This window comes from Myripristis murdjan, chromosome 13 (assembly GCF_902150065.1).
Source record: "Myripristis murdjan chromosome 13, fMyrMur1.1, whole genome shotgun sequence".
NCBI classification, from domain to species: domain Eukaryota; kingdom Metazoa; phylum Chordata; class Actinopteri; order Holocentriformes; family Holocentridae; genus Myripristis; species Myripristis murdjan.
This window is the reverse complement of record NC_043992.1, coordinates 29,617,964-29,636,858: the sequence shown is the minus strand read 5'-3', so window position 1 is coordinate 29,636,858 and position 18,895 is coordinate 29,617,964. Positions and strand designations below refer to the sequence as shown.

The window sequence follows — 18,895 nt, the reverse complement described above, 5'->3', positions numbered from 1 at the left end:
AACCCACCAACAGTCAGAGATGAAAAATTTAGGACTGCATGAAGGAGGGCTTTATGCTTATCATGTTGCTCTCCCTCTCCCTCTCCCCCTCTCTCTCACTCTCTCTCTTTCCATTTGTGCCCCAGTCCTACTGCTCGCTCGCTCTAGTCCAGTTAGTCACAGTCTAGTCCTCCACCACTCTGTCTCTCTAAGGGATTAACAGCCGGCACTGGCCACAACTCTAATCCTTTCCTCAACAGACTCACTCTTATAGTCACACACACATACACACACACACACACACACACACACACACACACACACACACACACACGCACACACACACTCCGGCTTTTCAATGGCAGTGACTATATGCCATACTGCGCCTCACTAATCTGTTAAGTAGCTATTACTTATGTGTTGTGCTGTTGTTGATGTTATGGACACTCCTGCTTTGTGGTCGTCCACAACAATGAAAAAATAACAACTGGACAAACCCCACGTCCACTGTCATCTGAATGAATTTGCGAACTTTTTTTTTTTTATTTATTTAAATACTCTATTAGCAAACAGTACACTTGACTGTCCTGCTTTAGGACATGGGGCTCCCTCTATTCATACTATTGTTGACTGTGTAAACATGGCTTCCATTTGAAGCTACAGCAGCCAAAACAGCAGGTAATGTCAACCCCGGGCTGTCTTTATTGTGTGTATATGAGCCTTTGCGTTCACAATTATCCACCACGGAAAAATCTACCTTAGACATAAACATGAGGACTCAAGTCAACCTTCACCGACTGCACAATTTTAATAATTATGGACTTGAAAAGGACTATACACTATACACTATGTTAGTGACATCTTCGCCGTTTTGCCCCTTTTGTACAATCTACATCCCAGTTGTCTCAAAGATGAATAATAATTCTTCATCTATAGGTCCTCTTCTGTCAATGGAATAGGCTTCATAAGGGAAATCGATGATAGATAACAGCTTTTACCTCCTGTATCCCCATAACTTTATATGTAATCTGTGTATGCAACAAATACACAGTGACAGACAGTAAAACCATATGATACTTATGTAAGGACAACAGGTATGGCTGTGCCTCTCTGTGGTTAGCGACAGGTGATCAGCCAGGTTGTATTGTCTTACCTGCGGCTGACTCACGGCCTCTATAGATCTGTATAAAGTGTCAGTGGCTGTCAGTGATGCAGCGGTCATTTCCCGTAAAAATGAGCCACAACTCAGCCTCATACCCTGCCGTGACGTTTGCATTTTTTTGTTTTGTTTTTAAGTACTCACAATGCCGATGAATCAAGAAAGACCAAAGTCAGAGCTTTGCCTGTGCTTTAAGTAGCCCAAAGGTCTCTGCAGAATTAATCCATATGAGCTCAGAGAGATCGGTGATAGGGGTGGAAAGTGACTAAGTGCATTTAGTCAAGTGCTGTACTGAGCCACTATTTTGGAGGTAAGAGCACTTGAGTATTTTTATGTGGTGAGACTCTGAAATACTGGAGTTTTAACATTTACATTTAACATTTAACATTGTACTTTTAACAATACTGTGCATTTATCTGACAGCTGCAGCTGCTGGTTACTTTGCAGAATAAGCTTTCACAGGCAAAACATGAAGTTACCTCCAAATTATGAGTTAAAACGTCCCTGTACTACACAGAATAGTTGGCCCTAAAATATTAAAATAGCTTTTTCTCTGGTTAATGAATTAATTATTTAACACCGTGAAAAGGGACATGGCTGCTTTTACTTCTCATTCTATAAGAAAAAGTAAGGTGACAGTTAACCCTAAAACAGCATTTGACCCAGAAAACATCTTGATGTAGGTCATGCAGATAGTTTCGAACCACCAAAGTCCATGGAAAAAGCAGGGAATCCACGGAGTAGAAGCTTTTGGGATTCCAGGAAGTGTTTTTAGGCAAACAGGCACCTGGTACTTTCTGGCAGAATACGTCTCCATTCACCGGGCAGCCTTCAGGTGCTTCGACTTGACTTAGATGAGGCATTATGATTATTGGTGTGTTTAGGATTCTGCAAGCCTAAAACCTGTTAGTACCAATAAAATCGTACAAACTAATAACTCCCCCACACCAAAAGTAAAGAAAATTAAATGTTTGCCAAGGTTGCAAAGCCATTGAGATTCCATGCATTTTAAGCACAACATTTAAGTAAAATTTTAAGAGTAGGTTTTATCCATCATGGTATTGCTCCTTTTACTTTAGCAAACAATTTGAGTATTTTATCCACCACTGGTGACAGACAGCCTTCAAAACTGGAGTTGAACCCCCAGTGGCCACAGATGCAGCCATCAAGAGAGCTTTGGATTCTACTAGTTTTAATTCTCTGTCAGAGCTGATCCAGGAGGCCCGGTACTCGGTGCTGTGTGAAACCAGAGCCTGACCTGCGATCAGACTGACAGGTAAGGCATGACCAAGGGGGCAACGACCTGCCAACCTACAAACATGCTGTGACATCACGGTAAGGAGGTCAGCCTAATCAGATTATCCCAGTTACACAGACTCAGTCACTCACTACTCTGGGCCGGCACGACGACAACGCCCAGGAGGCTAAAATACAAAATTTCACTCCCATACGCAAACAGGTACGCACGCAGACACGCCTCAAACGCCTTTCCACTGCAGGGGGATAAAATTAGATGAAAGGCATCTGAGCGAGCCAAAAATAAAAAAGCCTGTGTTGTGTGTGAATTCTGTAAAACCTTGCTGTTTTAACTTATACTGCGAGCTGCGTGTGTCACATTTAGGCTGCAGTAAATGCATCGCAGGGCTACATGAGAATGAAGCATTGGACTGTTTCCTGAGCGCAGAGGCGGCTGATAGGAGACAGAGGAGAAGCTCGGGGGCCTGTGCTCCTCTGTAACCGCAGTGATGCCAAGTGGTCGGCGGTTTGAAGAGGACACCTGAGACTAGCGCACCTGGACAATGAGCTGAGGTGTAACCCTAAACTGAAATGAACCACTGTTTATCCCCCGCGCTCTCCTTCTCTTGTTCTTTCCCATCCGTCTCCTCTCTCCCTCTTTATATGTCTCTGCTCTCTCTGGTCCCCAAGCTTATTTTCTCTCCCCAACCTGATATATTCCACCCTCTTATTTTCCCAATCCCCTTCTTTTGACTCAATCCCTCTCTCTTCTCTCTCTTTGACACCCTCTCTCCTTTCTCGCTCTCCCATTCTTTCCCTCTGGGCATCGCCAGGCTAATGCAAACATCCTTCTGCATGTGAGTCACAATCTAATCACATACTTAATGATTAGCACTTTTCCGTAAGATTCATCATTCGGAAGGCACACGCCTCCAAGGGAATCCTGGCATCTCTGGTCTTTATTCATTATTTTTGTGCGGACGATGCTCTGAGTAAAGAAAAAAAAGGGGGGATGGGGGGGACTGACATTTTGCGCTGCAGCTGACAGCGGCTAGCAGCTGTATGACTCAACAACACAGCACCCATGTCACCAGGGAAAGGCAGTGTTCTGGTGTTGTTGCCAAGGCTTTGCTGTCCAATACCCATCTGATCCTCATCATTACTGTTAGAGCAACACAGGGAGGGAGGGGAGAGGAAAGAGCGAGAGAGACGGGAAAGGGGTATGCATGTGTGAGTGTGAGAGAGTTGACACTACAGCATGAGAGCCTATAAGCTACAGTGACGCTCTCCACGTTAGACACTCAAGAACCCACCGAGGGATAGAGGATTAGGAGATAGTTTGGCAGATGAGTGGGGAATGTGTTTAAACTACACTTAGTTCAGCACCCTCCTTTAAAAAGGTCTGTAGTCAGCATCCTGTACACTCAGCCCATATTTGTCCACACCATCCCCCATCACTCATGTCACTTAAGATAAACACACAAAAACACACCTATGCACAAACTCGGATACGTGCGCACACACGTAAACAATTAACTGCACACAGTGTATTGTGTCTCTGATGCACCAACAACTGCAACTGCGTCTTTAAACAGCAAGTAGCACAAAGGACCAAAAATAGCACAGTGGGTTGCAGAGCAGAACTGCTCTCCTTGAGGAGGGGAGATAGAAAGAGGAGGATGAAGACATGGAGGAGGAGGAGGAGGTGCAGAGAGAGATGACAGGGAAAAGATGGCAGAGGCAGACCGGCTATCCAGGACTGACGCTTCCCCGCTGCTTTAAATTTTAAGTTTCTCATCTTGTGTCAGCCCCTCCAAAAAATCTTTGCACTTTGCACAACATTAAATGAGAAAAAGTGGAATGGATGTTAACATGTACAGTAACTGTCCACTTTTTTTTTTTTTTTTTTATCACAGTGGATTTCCTGTTTTACTTACTGGGTAGTAAAACTATTAACAGCATCTAACCTGTGCAAGCATGTCAGTGTCCATATCATAATAAATACAGAGTCATGTCAGTATACTTGTCTCATTCACTAAGTAAACAAAATATGGACACAAAGGATTGGAGTTTGATGAAATAGAGATTATTTACACTTTAAACTGAAACTATTCATCCTCTGTTTCATTCATCACCAGAAACTATTCATCCCAGTTTTTCACCCTCTGTGTTGCATTGCCACAAAAAACTGCTGTCCTCTTCAGTTCTGGTAATACTGTCAACAAACAAGCAAAACTATATTAATCATGAAGGAAAGACTTTCATTTGAAGTTGTGCTCATAAGACTAACACATCACTGTCATAAAGAAGACGCTATAGCTGTCATGGACATAACAGAATATTTGCTGCGTGACACTTAATTACTGCTGTCATTAAGTGTCATTCAGCCAGTCATGCTGGAAAGTTGACACCATCTCAGTTACTGTCAAGTTGCCCTGACAAAGAGAATGTCAGCTTTGCAGGGAGAGTGACACAGCTGACTCAGTAACACTTAATGACAATAGTCATAATATTCATTAATGTTCATGACAGCTGTCATGTCACGTTTATCACAGTGTTACGTCAGTCTTATACATACAACTTCAAATAAAGTGTTACCATCATGTTTTACCACACATTTTGTTCATTCAGGTGGAGGATGAATCGCACTTGTTGGGGTACTTACTGTTGCTGGACTTGAGGTCTCTGTGTATGACAGGTACAAATGTCTGGTTGTGCAGGTAGTCCATCCCTGTGGCAATCTGCACAGCCCAGTTCACCAGCACCTTTGGGGGAACCTTCTTTCCAGCCAGAGCCCGGTTCAGCGCCCCTCCTCTGGCATACTCCATCACTAAGCACAGGTTAGGTTCCCGCAGGCAGACACCCCGGAGGGCGATTATGTTGGGGTGCCGGAGCATCCAGAACAGCCTGGCCTCCTGCCGCACACTCTCTGCTGTGGCACTAATGTCCTCGTCGGGGTCCTGTCTGGCAGCCTTTACTGCCACCTCCTCTCCCCGCCACACTCCTTTATACACCTTCCCAAACCCACCTGCTCCGATGACCTCCTCCAGGAGCAGTTCTGAGAAGTCAATCTCCAACGGGCATTCGCCCACTCCAACCCCACCTGCCACCAGCCCTCCTGACGTCAGCTGTGGGTAGCTGGTAGCATCCCTCCTTGTGACATAGTTGCTGGGGAAGATGCCCACCTTGTCTTGGATCTTGCCCGTCCACCAACCCTCATCCCCGGACACCTTGGAGTCTTTGGAGAGGACCTCAAGAAGGTCCCCGCGCCGCAGGGTTAGCTCCTCATCTGCTGTGGCCTCATAGTCAAACACTGCTGTCCAGTAGGGGTTGGGGTTGGGGTTGGTGGCCCCGCAGCGATGGCCAGGGTGGGAGTCAGGGGAGCCGGAGGAGGATATGGTGGAGGAGTTCCAGCTGCTGCCGTTCTCCACCTGCACCGCCAGGGCGGGACACATTGGCGGTGGCGGGGTCATGTGGGGGGGCATGGAGGAGGACGAGGTAGTTGAGGAAGGAGGCCCCGGGGGGATGAGGCAAGGGGGAGGTGGGGAGCAGCAGCCCCCGCAGCTGGTGCAAGGCAGGGGGGCGGCTGTGCTGCTCGCTCTGCCGTATGGGTCCATGGCAGCCTGGCTGCTGGTTGGCGCTGTGGGCCTGCCCTGTGTCAACTCACGCACAAAATCCATACAGGGCCCATTGACTGAGACGAGGCCTCCTCGACCACCAGAGGGGAGAGGGGATCAGCAGATCACAGAGCTGCAGCTCCTCTCTCCCGTCAACATACCTCGCTGTTGAAACAGTGCCAAGCCCTGTCGCTGGTAGCTGTGCTGTTGCTATGCAGTTTGTAAGTAACATGTATTCCCAAAGGCAAGTTCACACAGGGACAGTGTTCAGGTCAAATAATGACACTCAGCACAGCAGTTCCATGCTTGTATCCCTGAGAAACCTAATTGATAGTTTCCAAAATTCTGTCTTGCAGAAAGCTGCCAAAGTCGCTGACGGGAGATGTGAGCATGTGTTCATCTGAGAAACAGCAGGTCTGTTAAAATCCACAAAAAAGCCATTGATGTCCTCAATCTGAGGAGCTCATTGTCAGTTGTGAACTCAAATTCAGCAGTTATCACTTTCACTGGTCTCACAACTGAGTAGGATCATTTCAAAAGCAAACATACACTCATTACTTATTTCCGACAGCAGTATTATTATCTAGGTGGGCTCTTACAGTCTTTAGATGCAGTGAAAACAAAGCCTGGGTTCACGGATTCAACAACTGTAAGTCTTTGAATTATTATTATTATTATTTAATTTTTGCCCTGGTGATTAATGAATGATCAATGCTGCATTTAAGCTCACTGGGAACAGCTGTCTTGACTCAGAGGTTTAGACCTACAGGGGGAAGGCTACTAAGTCTGTTAGGACAGGTTAATGATAGTAACACACTCAGAGGGAATGCACCAATACTAAAATTCAGCTGATTCTGGGATCGGTTTTTGCTAAGGAATATGGGCTGTTTAGGCTGCCTATAAAAACTGAATCAAAATGGTGTGTATTTCAGCTGAGTACAATCCTCTGAGCACGGGTCCATCTCTTAACAAGCCCAGTTTAGATGCACCTCCCCCGTCAGGCATCTCCATGAATAGGCTATAGGCTGTTTTCTTTCTATGTTGTATTTGGAAATATCCGCGGATATTTGCCCTACATCCTGACCGGCTGGTCCAGGCTAAATCCTACATGCATGGCCAACCATAAGCCAGTTCAATGTTCCTGAATAGCCCTTAGCAAAAAATGCTCGTCCATTTTGAGATAGGGAATTACAGAAACAACCCAACAGGGAAGCAGGTATATCACTATATAACACTGTTGAGCATCCAATGAAGTCTGAGCACAACAAACATGCCTCGTTACATTTTTTGTGCGGCCTATTTCACTAGGTGGTCTACATGGTGACCATTTGTGATTATGTCCGTGTGAGGACGCCCTCCGTGTGAAACCTGTAGACTAAAGAAACTCCTCTTTACTGGAGAGAGCGCAGCGATGTCAGTATTTACCATTATTCTCCTACAGTTTCAGCTGCCTAATCAATGAATCATTGGCCTTGCAGTTAAAGTCGCCGACTTTGGCAAGCTCTTCAACAGAGATGATGATGATGATGATGATGATGAGGCACAGAAACCTTCACACGATAGCGACAGCGAGAGAATTAAATTCAACGAAGGTTTCCGAGCAGGCATTGCAATTTTCAGTCGCAACATTACAGTATCTCTGATCCGAGTTGACGTGATGGAATAAGGCGAAGAAGGGAGCCTCTTGTTTCCTTTGGCTGTCAGTGATAAAGAGACTCACCATCTTTAAAATAAAACGGATCGGCCTAATAATAATAATAATAATAATAATAATAATAATAACAATAATAATAATAATAATAATAATAATAATAATAAATAGATTATCGGTAATTCCCGCAAATTTGATAGATGCCAGTCACTGATGCGCCTTCTGCCCCAAATGAACAGTAGCCTACTATTATTTTTAATACGTAAACAATTTGCATTTACTGTAGCCTAACCTGGACGCTGAGGGCAGCAACATCCACAGGCATCGTCGCATGGGCGTGTGATTGCATCCGAGTAGAGGAGCCATCAAGGTCCGTAACCTAATTTCGCCAGGAAAATAAAATGCTCCTGCGAGTCCCTCCTCATGCGGGTCAGTTGGTTGTCCGGAGGTCCGTCGTAATCAAACAGGCTTTTTCTCCAAAAAGACGGTGCATTTCGACCAACGAGCTGTCAGTCTGTAGGCTGACTTTGCGTCCGAATACACCGGGGTCCCGTCCGGATATGTTGAGACCGGCTGCTCCGTTTGCCCTCGATCTACAAAACATCGGGATGGTCGACGCGAGGTTGATAATGTGCTGCTTACACCCTTCACATGTCGGTAAATGCGGCTGCCTGGCCGGGATGAAAGGGGAGGATACAGAAACCTATTGGAACGAGGCTCTCAGCTGTGCTGCTGGTGGAGAGCCGCTGGTGCATTGTGGGCAATGTAGTTCCCCGATGATCTCCCGCTGACCTACATCATTCTGGCAGCTCATATAACCAAATAATGAACAATATTTCACAAACACCGAATCTCGTTAAGCGCATAACGCCGCTGCATAAATAGGATAATGTCCTACACAAGCCGTGTAACTCCCTGCCACAGTTCGCTCATGAGGCCACTCAACAGATAGGGGTTATACTGTAATAATTTATTGATCCGCAGTCGGAAAATAGTCCCTCCACAGAGAGGTCAGAGGTCAGGCTGTGCAGCAGAGCAACAGCCCATTAGATAGAAAGGGTTCATTGTCTTGCTCAGTGGCACTGGGGCAGGCCAGATGGATGCTGGTACACTGGGGCTTGAAACCAGTTAATTTATTGGAAATACAGTGTCTTTAAACATCAAAATATACACATGAATTGAGATTAGTAATGAAAACAGGAATTTCTTCTCAGAGTGTAAGTTTATTGACAAGAACTGACTCCCAGGACAAGACTCAATGGCTGTGTGTAAGAATACTCCTCAATGTTTATTTTTTGACACCTTGGGCATGTTAGAGTACAGGTGAACTCCTGTAAAAATGTCCCTGACCCCTGGGTAGGTATCAGCTCAGAGAAAAGATCTTACAAATGAGACAGATTAAGGTTTGTGCACAGGGAGCCGTTTCACACAAGGGACTGTTGGATCACATTGTGCGTATACTTTATTTAGCCAGTGAGACAGATATTTATTGTTACATCTCTGCACAAATTAACTCACATTTTCGCTGAAACCCATTGCAAATGACAGGAATCTAATCAAAAAGGTATTCAAAGACAATCTAATAGCCACTGTAAGGAAAAGTTAAGCTATAGCGCCCCCTGGTGACTAATGAGGGAACCATTTCATCATGCCACAGGATTTGTGAATGCACTTTAAACAGGTGCTTGCTTACCAGTTCCCCTCATCCGGATGGGTCATAAAATACCAGCAGTCCACACCTACATATGACCAATCATGCCTGTCAGCCAGTCAGTTTTCATATTTTATATAAAGTAATCCAGAATTAAAACAACCAGACACAGTAGTTGCTATTAACAACAATAAAACCACATCTTTTGAGGTCAAACCATGTAAATTTACAGTGTATTGTATAGGAAGAATCATCGTGCTTTCATAGCCTACGGAATCTATATATAAAGGCACAAAGATTAGGGAAATTAATCAGCTTTTATTTATTCTATGTATGCTATGAGCCAAGTAAAGCCAAGTCACTTTAATTTATATTGAACGATTAGCTCGAAGTGCTTTACACATATACAAAAATAGAGGTACAAACAAATAATAAAAACACACATATGAGACAGTAAATGAAATGTTAAATTGAAATGATTGGTTAAATTGCAGCATTACAAATGTGGCCCACATCATTTTCTCATTCTGAGGTGAGGGTCAGCGACATGGGGCCTTCTGCAGAAATATAAGTCCTCACACTCAGGCTCACTGCTCCCGGTCCGAAGGCCTCTCTTTAACCCCCTCGGATGTCTGGGTAACAGGATGACGCTTCATATCCACTCCTTTGGCAGCATTACAAAGGCAGAATCGAGGTTGAGTTACACAAAAGTGAGAGAATGGAGCAGCATAAATGTGATGTAATGCAGGCCTACATGGTGTAAGTGCTACTTCATCAATGCGTAATTGTTGATTAACACTTTTATTAGCTGGAAGTCTGTAAATTTTAAAGGAAAGGCTTTTTACTCATCGGTGGAGACAATAGTAGCATTTTAATCACTCCTTTTACCCACTTCAAAAGCAATTTCATTGTATTGATTTTCATAATTTTGTTCTAAGACCATTTTTTTCCACTCCATATTTAATTACTTTTCCTAATTTAATGGGGGAACATTAAATTAACATGATGATATGATGCCAATGTCCTGCAGACATTTGATAGCCATCAGCGTCTCTCTGGGGTCTATGTGATACCAGGCTGTTACAGCTGTATAAAGCATGTAAGAAATAGAAACATTTTACTCAGATTTGCTTTAGTTGTTTTGGAAGACACTGGGGAGCTGTAACATGCCATTTATAATCGTCAAAAAACATCCCTCTGCTTTAGGGCGCTAATCAAACATAAACACAGCTGTAGTACTGTGAGAACCACTGATAGTTAATATGACATGGCATCTTAGGTAATCAACAAAACACATAATGTACCTGACACATAAACTTGGGTAACAATTATTATTATATATTAGAATAATTTTCCAAAGGTTTAAATTACTGCTGTCAAATTGACCCCAACTGATTAAAAAAAAAAAAAGTTGGTAAATTTGAAGGTAACAGGAGGGTTAAACATTTTTGATGGTGATGATATAGGAAAACAGAAGTGACAGGTGTTAAAGTAAAAGATTGGATTATGTGTGGCAACCAGAAGGTTGTGCTGTTCACTAATTAGTGAGTGCTGCATTATTAAACTGTTCATGCAGCATGATGCAAACACAGAGAGGGCTCTCACTTGTATTTTGTTATTAACTTTGCTCTCAGATTTAGCTTCCTGAGCTGTTAATATTATTTCCCAGCAAAAAACAACAGCAACAAAAAACACACATCATCGCCTTTATCTAACAAACGTCCATGGTGTAGACTCCCAGGTGTAGTATACTGCCCCCTATGGGTTACTATCAGTATGGCGCACCGGGCAGCGGCGCATGCGCAGTGCGCGTGCGGGCGCAGCTACACCGTGGTTTCGGTTGAGCATTCTTGGCAGCGTCGCGGTCGGTGAACAGGCGAGTCGACCGTCGGGGCAATGAATGTTTCCACAATGTCTTGTGAATTATCGTAACGGGATACGAGCCGGACGAAAACACGGCAGAGCTTCTTTAGGTAAGGTACGCTGTCTTGTATTTCTGTCTGAACACATTTCGCAGAACTGTTGGGGCTATTCAACAGCGCTGAAAAGTGGCGAGTCAACTAGCGAGCAAAGGCAAACACCGAGAGCAGGCGAGCCGACCAACTTCAGTCACTGCAGCCAGCAGCCTGCATACTACGGCGCTGCTTCCCGCATGGCTCCCCCCTGCCGTGGCTCCGAGCGGCTCTTTGGTTCACCTCCACTCCGGCTCAGTCGCAAAGATACACATATGTCGAGAAATGTGCCGCTACCCGCTAAAATGTAATAATTACAAAATATTCCACAGCCTTCCTGGTCATTGGGGCACCGTTGCGCATGCGTTCAGCGCTCTGCAGACTTCCGATTTGTAGTTTTTCGTACCTGAGTTAATCACAGTTGCGAGGGCCAAGGGAAAATAGTAAAACTACAAGTTCCAGACAATGGGGGCATTGTCTCGTTAGTTGGAGCGTAGCCTAGCCAGCTAGTTAGTTAGTCTGGACGAGCTTTGAATTTCGAATAGTTGTGCTGCAATCGGAAGTTGCCATGGCAAGAGATTTGTTTCATTGTGCTGCACGGGAAATGTTTTGGTCGTGCAGTAACGCATGCATAGATTGCTTCCTACAGACTTGCAAGTAGCCAGCAGTAATCTGGTACTGGCTGCCAGGGATAGGTAGTGGAACATGTTTTAATTGGCGATTAAATGTGGATTGGACGTGCTCTTACCTGCCTCGGCATGCATTGTCTCTCTGCTCAGCTGTCAGAAGACATGTGCACAATGCGCAGGATTTGCGAGTGCATCGAATGAGTGTGTAGTGAATGGGGAGGTGATGCATCTGCGCGTCGTCTCCTTTTCATAAAGATTCCCCGTGTAGCTGTGTTCCCCAAGCCTCAGGAAATGACACGTCAAATATCAGGATGATAGATCTGTCGTGCAGAAGCAGTAGAGCATGGCAGCACTCCACATATGCTGCACGTTATTTATTTATTTATTTATTTATGACAGAATAACTGTGATGTACAAATTCGGAGTATGATGATGGATTGACCCTAACTTGATTACCCTACTGCCTTTTTTGTAATGTAAAATGGTCATTTCTGTCCATCTGCCAACGGTGGCAACATGACTGCTAACTACAGCACAGCTCCTTAGTATCACATTAACAATCCAGTTGCTGTAAATAGATGAAAATGCTCTATTCCCTCTTTAACTGGGAAGGAAATCAGATGTGAACACAGCCAGTACAAGTTCTGAGCTGAGGTTAATGTTGAATAATCACTGCCAGGTGCTCCAAATTGTGACTTCTTACTTTTAACCTTTTGATCAAAGACCACAAGAGTAGGCTGACGGAATGCGATATACACTGTTCTTTTATAACTTTGTTGATAATGTCCATTAAGGAATTTCCATTAGTTTAATGGGTGATGCAGATAGATGTATGCAACGACCTTACATTAAAAGCAGAGCTGGCTAACTCACTTTTTGTGGCATGTATAATTTAAAATGAATGTCTCCTTCAGTAATAATAACATGTGGGGGTGTTGTAATGGCCCAGTTGGCTATGTTGTGTACTCTGCACCTGCAGGTTTGAATACATCTTTCATTTAAGCTGAGAACAGCTTAATAATTATTGAGCACGCAGAAGTCTGGAGCCTTGCTCAACAACACTTTGACTTGACAGATGACTGTTGTGGGGATCAAACCTGTTATGGTTATGGTTAGGGATTGTCACAGCCAACTACACCATCCTGCTTACTTGATTTCTTTATTCCCATCTTTCCTGTCTTCTCTTGAATCTCTGTACTCTGTGCTGACTAAGAAAGCAGAAATTCCATAAATTGATCACAGCTGACTGCAGGAAAAACCACTACACTTGCTGTTCAGGATGATGCATGGCTTTAGTCGAGGCAGCAGTGTGTCTGTTAAAACAATGGGAGCCTTGGACTTCACAGACAGTAGTTGTGTCTAACTTGAAAGTACATAGCTGCATTTGACTTTTTGTGGGCAGTAATGACAATAGAAAAACACTAAAATTGCACTTGTGCTAGTTGTTTGTCCCTGTCTTATCCAGTGGTGTCTGATGTTGTCTGCCTTGTACTTCTCCTGTTGTCACCATTAAAGATGCTGTAGTTGGCACTGGGCCCTCAACAAGTGGAGCTACACAAGACCTTGAAATTTAAATCTCAACATTGTCATTGGCATTGAATATAGGTTTTTAATATTCTTCTGACTTGTAGTATGCTTGGTTAGTATTAGTGACTTTAAAAGCAGGTTTGCAGATTAATGGCCTGCTTGTTTCATAATATCTGAAGAAGTATGTTTGTGGTGGTGTGGTGTTGTTGTTTTGGTTTAACAGTAAGACTCTCTTTATCCATGCTAATCCTTGCTCATGCTCTTAACTTGGGGACATCATCATTGTAAAACACTTGCAGTAGTGGGCTAGTAGTAAACTCCACTCAGGTCAAGCTAAGCACGGTTTACAACCTGTGATTGATCTCGAGGAATATGTCTTATTTTCTGCCGCTTACTCAGTATATTATTACAAACAACTGCGGGAACAAAGCATCTTCCCTCTTCAAAGGGAGCTGAATCTGGGCCACCTGAGTAATTTCCCCAGTAAACATTAAAATAAATCACCATGCCCTATCTTGGCAGCGGTGACTCATCAGAAGTTGATTTCCCTGTTTCTTTTGTCTTGACAAGGACCCTGAGGAATGTGTTCACAGGTGTGCTATCATCAGTCATCTGTTAGGTGAACAACAGATGAACAACAGAATCTCGGCTTTAAATTTTTGCAAACTACCCAGGTTCAAAGAGGGTCCCTCACAATGCTTTTAACGAAGCAGAGATGGCGTTTCCCAGCCCCGGTTTGAACCACGACACCTTGGCAGCCCTCCTTCTGTTTGTAATACTAGATATAAAAGCCTAGCTATTTCTTGCCAGGTTTCTGTTTAATCCTTTTCAATGGTTAAATAGAGGTTGTAAAAAAAATGCAGGTTAGTAGAAATTAACAGTTGGCTTGACTGGTGTGTGAGAGCGCACACACACACACACACACACACACACACACGTTCCAAAAAGGATCCATCATGCTCATTAGTGTATCCTGACAGGTCATGGAGAGGGAGGAAGATACCTCAGGCTAAGGATACCATCTGGCCCATGTCAGGCTATATGGTGAAGGGGTGTGTGTGTGTGTGTGTGTGTGTGTGTGTGTGTGTGTGTGTGTGTGTGTGTGTGTGTGTGTGTGTGTGTGTGTGTGTGTGTGTGTGTGTGTGCTTGGAGTATTGTTTAGAATTTGAGCTCATGTAGCTCAGCCATTGTCAGCTTACGGTCAGCTAGGATAGTTCATCGGATGGCTTGCCAACTTAAGTCCTGGGATGTACCCTTCTATGTTCGTAACACACCGTCATGTTAGTCAGTGTGCGGTTTTATGTCTGCTATTAGATGACAAAACATTAGACCACCTACAGCATTGCAGTGCCTTCCTTCCCCCACTCTCTTTGATGTATTCAGCCCTCTCCAGGGTCTTGTCCATGAGTCAGCTTGCATGACAGTGTCAAGGGGTTGGATATTTACAGAAAGAGGAGCACCCCACGTTTCCTGAAATGAGCCTGTACTTTATGACCATCTGCGCTGCAATAAAACATTTGCTAGGTAGGTAGTCCGTCTATCTGTCTATCCATCAGCCTGCCTTCTCCTTTCGCTCTCACTCCCTCAGAGGTCAGCTTCCCTCAAGGTGTTGTTTACCAATCTGTGTCTCCCTCTCAGTGCAGAGGATGAATCACAGAACCACCAACCTGCAAGTAAAAGCCCAAAATGCATGTGTTGGGCCCTTCTTGCCACAGGTCGCTCTGTATCCTCCCCATGGTCAACATGAACTGTCAGTTCATGTTGATAATGTGCCCTTTTCCATCTCACTCGCAGAGGACGAGAGAGAATGGGGGTCCTCTTGGTATGGAAATGAGACACAGTGGGTCTCCCAGGCTCAAAAGAGGCCAGATCCTAGGCTACATCCATTCCTCTCTGGACACCCCTCTGCTGGTCTGTTTGACTGGGGTAAATATAGCCTGTTGGTTTTAGCTAGAGGATAAACACAGATGTTGAGGAGGCCTTTCTTGCCACAGGTTGGTCTGCATCCTCCCCCTGGTCAGTGCTGGTAGCAGAGGAGAGGGAGAGGGAATGAGACATGCCCCAACGCTCCCATCCACCCACAAAACACTTTAACAGGGCTATTGGACTCTGCACAAAGTGCTTGACAGGGTTATAGGAGACGTATACATGGACTACAAAGCGCTGGGACAGCTTGAAAAAGGACTGTGCATAGAGAGTGATTTACACAGGCCTGTATATGGCTGTCCATTTAGTGATTTAAAGTGGAGGGCACTCTACAAATTTACAAATGGACATCCATCTAAGAAAGAGCCTGTGCTTAGATTTGAGCTGTGTTGAGTGGTCACTGTTGATGCCTTTAATAGTATGGCTGCACAATGCTGGAAAAGAATTGACATTGCAATATCTTTTTTTCTGTGATATATAAGTTTCACCAGATACATGCAGTCTATTATTCATGTAGACATACAATTTACAGTCATAATTTCAGCCCTCTGCCGTCCCTGCAGAAATCAGCTTTCACTCATCCACTTCTGGTTTCATGTGTGTGACCGTGGCACTGGCATGGACAAGTAGAGAGAGAACAGGTTGTGAGGTTTTGGGGAAAAACAGCATGCTTCATAATAAGTTTTACAAATGGCCTTAGATGCCGCAGTTGTAATATTTATGTAATCTACCATTTCTAACGACACTCAAATGTAAGCTTAATCTGCGTGGTTGAAGAGGCCTCCTAGCACGGCTGAGGATGGTAAAACTCTCCAACTCAAGCAAGACAGATTTATCTATAGCCTATGCTGTCAAAATTTAAGATAGATAGGTCTGGATATTACAAGTTTTGCAGAGATGTTAAACGTTTCCTACATCAGGGCATGGACCAGTCCTATGACAGTGACGTTTTGACCCTGTTTCCACCTGGTATTAACATCCGTCCTGAGAAATCTGAGCACAAGCTGACAGCTCTAAGGCTTTGTTCAGACTGTAGGCAAATCTGATTTGTTTCTCAAATCAGATCTTTAAGGCAGACTGTCCACACTGTTATTTGCAAGTGATCAGACCGGATTTGTGTTTTCCAGACATCACCAACGTATCTGAATAAGTTGCTATCTATGGTAACAACATAAGTGCCAGTTTCTGCACGCTGGAGACACGGTTTATCAATACAGAGGCATGAGAAATGGGTTCATCATCTAGCTGTCCAAACAATCACACTGTCAAATTGCAGTGCAGAACATCTCCGACGCATTAGACAAATTCAGCAACAGAGCGGCGTGATATTAATTAACATATCCATGGTAACAGCAGCCACTCTCAGGCTCTTCCGTCACTTAGAACTGATGTCGTTGTGCCGCCTACTCACCTGACGTGCTCTGTCTTAAGCTCTGGTCCACTTTTCCAATAGAAAAAAATCTCCTGCTTGACTCTGCCCAGCAGCTGAACTGTCAGCTGAGTGGCCAAATGCAAACTGTAGTGCAGGTCGGCGATAAAGCAGCTACTTAATGAATAAAAACTACCAGCAGATTGGGAACTACAAGGGAGCCAGGGAAAGCTCAGCCCCCCTTAATATGATGTGAGCTCCCCTAAAAACACGATGCAAGAAATTTTGGGGGGTCTCTAAAATATTTATTGACAATATGCAGAGTTTTTTCCTCCACATCAAATTCGGAGGTGGCTGCCTTTCTTAAATCGCGTAACACGGCGCAATTAAGCACATTCTTGCTAACCCTAGACGTGATCGAGGTACTATTGGAATACTACAGAAATATTACAGGTGGCCGTGTGAATCTGCACATTTCAATTACTACAGGAATACCACAGGTTGTTACAGGTTGTTTAATGTACTGAAGCAGAGAACCCGAACCTCTCAAGCCTGCCAGAATAATTAAATAATTTGAGCCTGAGCGTGATTGAGCCTGTAACATATGTGAAATGCATCTTCAGTAATTGACATTGCATTAAAAAGAGGATGGAGTGAGCAAGGATGTCTCTTTTTGTTAAATGCCTGCAGCATGTTAAATGCCATTTTATTTAAGAAGAATTTAAGAATTAAATTGTACGGTGTAACTTCCTGTTTTATTGTGCATCTGACAATCACTCTCTCGCTCTCTCTCTGAGATGATACATGTTTATTTACATATAGAGTGGGAAAGTGAGATCCGATCACAAGTGGGTAGGCAGGACGCATGTAGAGCATTTAAAGCATTTAAAGCATTTTAACGCTAGGTGTGAATGGACGGACTGAGAGCTGTCCACTTATGTTCGGATCACCAAAGACGCATTTTAATCCCAGGTGGGAACAGAGCCTTTAACTTTAAAGCAGCCAGGACGAGGTGCTGCTGATAATCAGAATATACACACTCAAAAGCCGTCATGCATCAGTGAATGCCGTTTTCTCATATCCAGGTGACATTAGCTGTGACAGTAGCCGTATCTCGTGCATGTTTAGGTGCAGGTGAACCGCAGGCTCTACATGCATAGTGAACCACCAGTCACAATTATTGATGATAAGTTTATCAAACATCCAAAACAGGCAGAGGTCATTTTAAGGTTGTAATCAATGAGTAGTGGGTCCTGTTTTGGTTGTTAAACTTAGAAAGTTTAGCGCTTAGAAAGTTTAGCGCTTTACCAGAGCACATAATGAATTGATGGCTGTGCATGCTGAGCCTGTGTCTCACTAGCAATAAAGTCTTTGTATCCAAAAACCCTTAAATCAGAGTAAATAATGTTTTATCAGATAGATTTTACTTGTACATTAGTCATATAAAATGAGAACCTTGCACGTTTTCCTTTTGTATCAAGCAGCAAATAAAATTGTCCCATGACTGGTTGGAGATAGTTTGCCTTACTTGATACCACGCGTCCAGCAATGTGACTATTGCACATCATGAAACTTTGTGTCGTGCAGCCCTAAACTAAGCAAGATAAAACCTGTGTATGCCGAAACAGGGGAGAGCTAAGGGAGCACTTTCACAGACAGGACCACAGGGAAACCAAATATGTGTGTTTGGGTTATCTCTCAGTTCTCACGCTGAATCCAAGGCCTTCACATGGAGGCGTTGGACTCTCTGCAATAATTGGCTACAAGCCCGTTTGGTCCTTGAACAGCACTGGACAAGTTTAAACTCCCCTGCAGCCTCTCACTGTGTTGATATCCATAACATTATGAGCTCTTATCTGTTACTTCCCCTGCTTTTGTAATGCGCGTGTCTAGCCCATAGGCTCCTTTCAAGTGGGACTGCTGATGTTAAATGGTGTTTCAGTGCTGCGAGAGGCCGTTGATGACAGGAGCACAAATCATGCATACTGATCTCTAGGGAGCAGGCTTTGTTCTAGAGACTTCCAAGGCATTCAGACATGCAGCCATTAATATGAATTGTCATGCAGCTGAGAGAGGCAGGCGCCACCTTGCCTTGTGATGTCTTCTTTTCTTTTTATTCCTCTTGCGCTTTCTTTGCTTATGGATTTTGGCTCGACTGCTGCTCTGAGTGTAAGAGCATGAAGCGCCTAGCTCCCATGT

The 18,895-nt window shown here is 44.1% G+C and overlaps 2 protein-coding genes across 3 annotated transcripts in view; one reads left to right on the top strand and one right to left on the bottom strand.

Moving 5' to 3' along the window:
- Nucleotides 1-8,297, bottom strand: part of map3k10 (mitogen-activated protein kinase kinase kinase 10) — a 36,898-nt gene extending 28,601 nt beyond the window's left edge. For both annotated transcript variants that reach the window (XM_030067763.1, XM_030067764.1), the window contains exon 1: nucleotides 5,040-8,297. In XM_030067763.1, coding sequence (XP_029923623.1) covers nucleotides 5,040-6,054 — 1,015 coding nt within the window. In that variant the 5' untranslated portion in view covers nucleotides 6,055-8,297. The remainder of the gene's footprint in view (nucleotides 1-5,039) is intronic.
- A 2,841-nt stretch (nucleotides 8,298-11,138) lies between these two features.
- sipa1l3 (signal-induced proliferation-associated 1 like 3) overlaps nucleotides 11,139-18,895 on the top strand; it is a 79,092-nt gene continuing 71,335 nt past the window's right edge. Inside the window, exon 1 of the mRNA XM_030067796.1 lies at nucleotides 11,139-11,266. The gene's annotated coding sequence lies outside the window, so the exon portion shown is untranslated. The remainder of the gene's footprint in view (nucleotides 11,267-18,895) is intronic.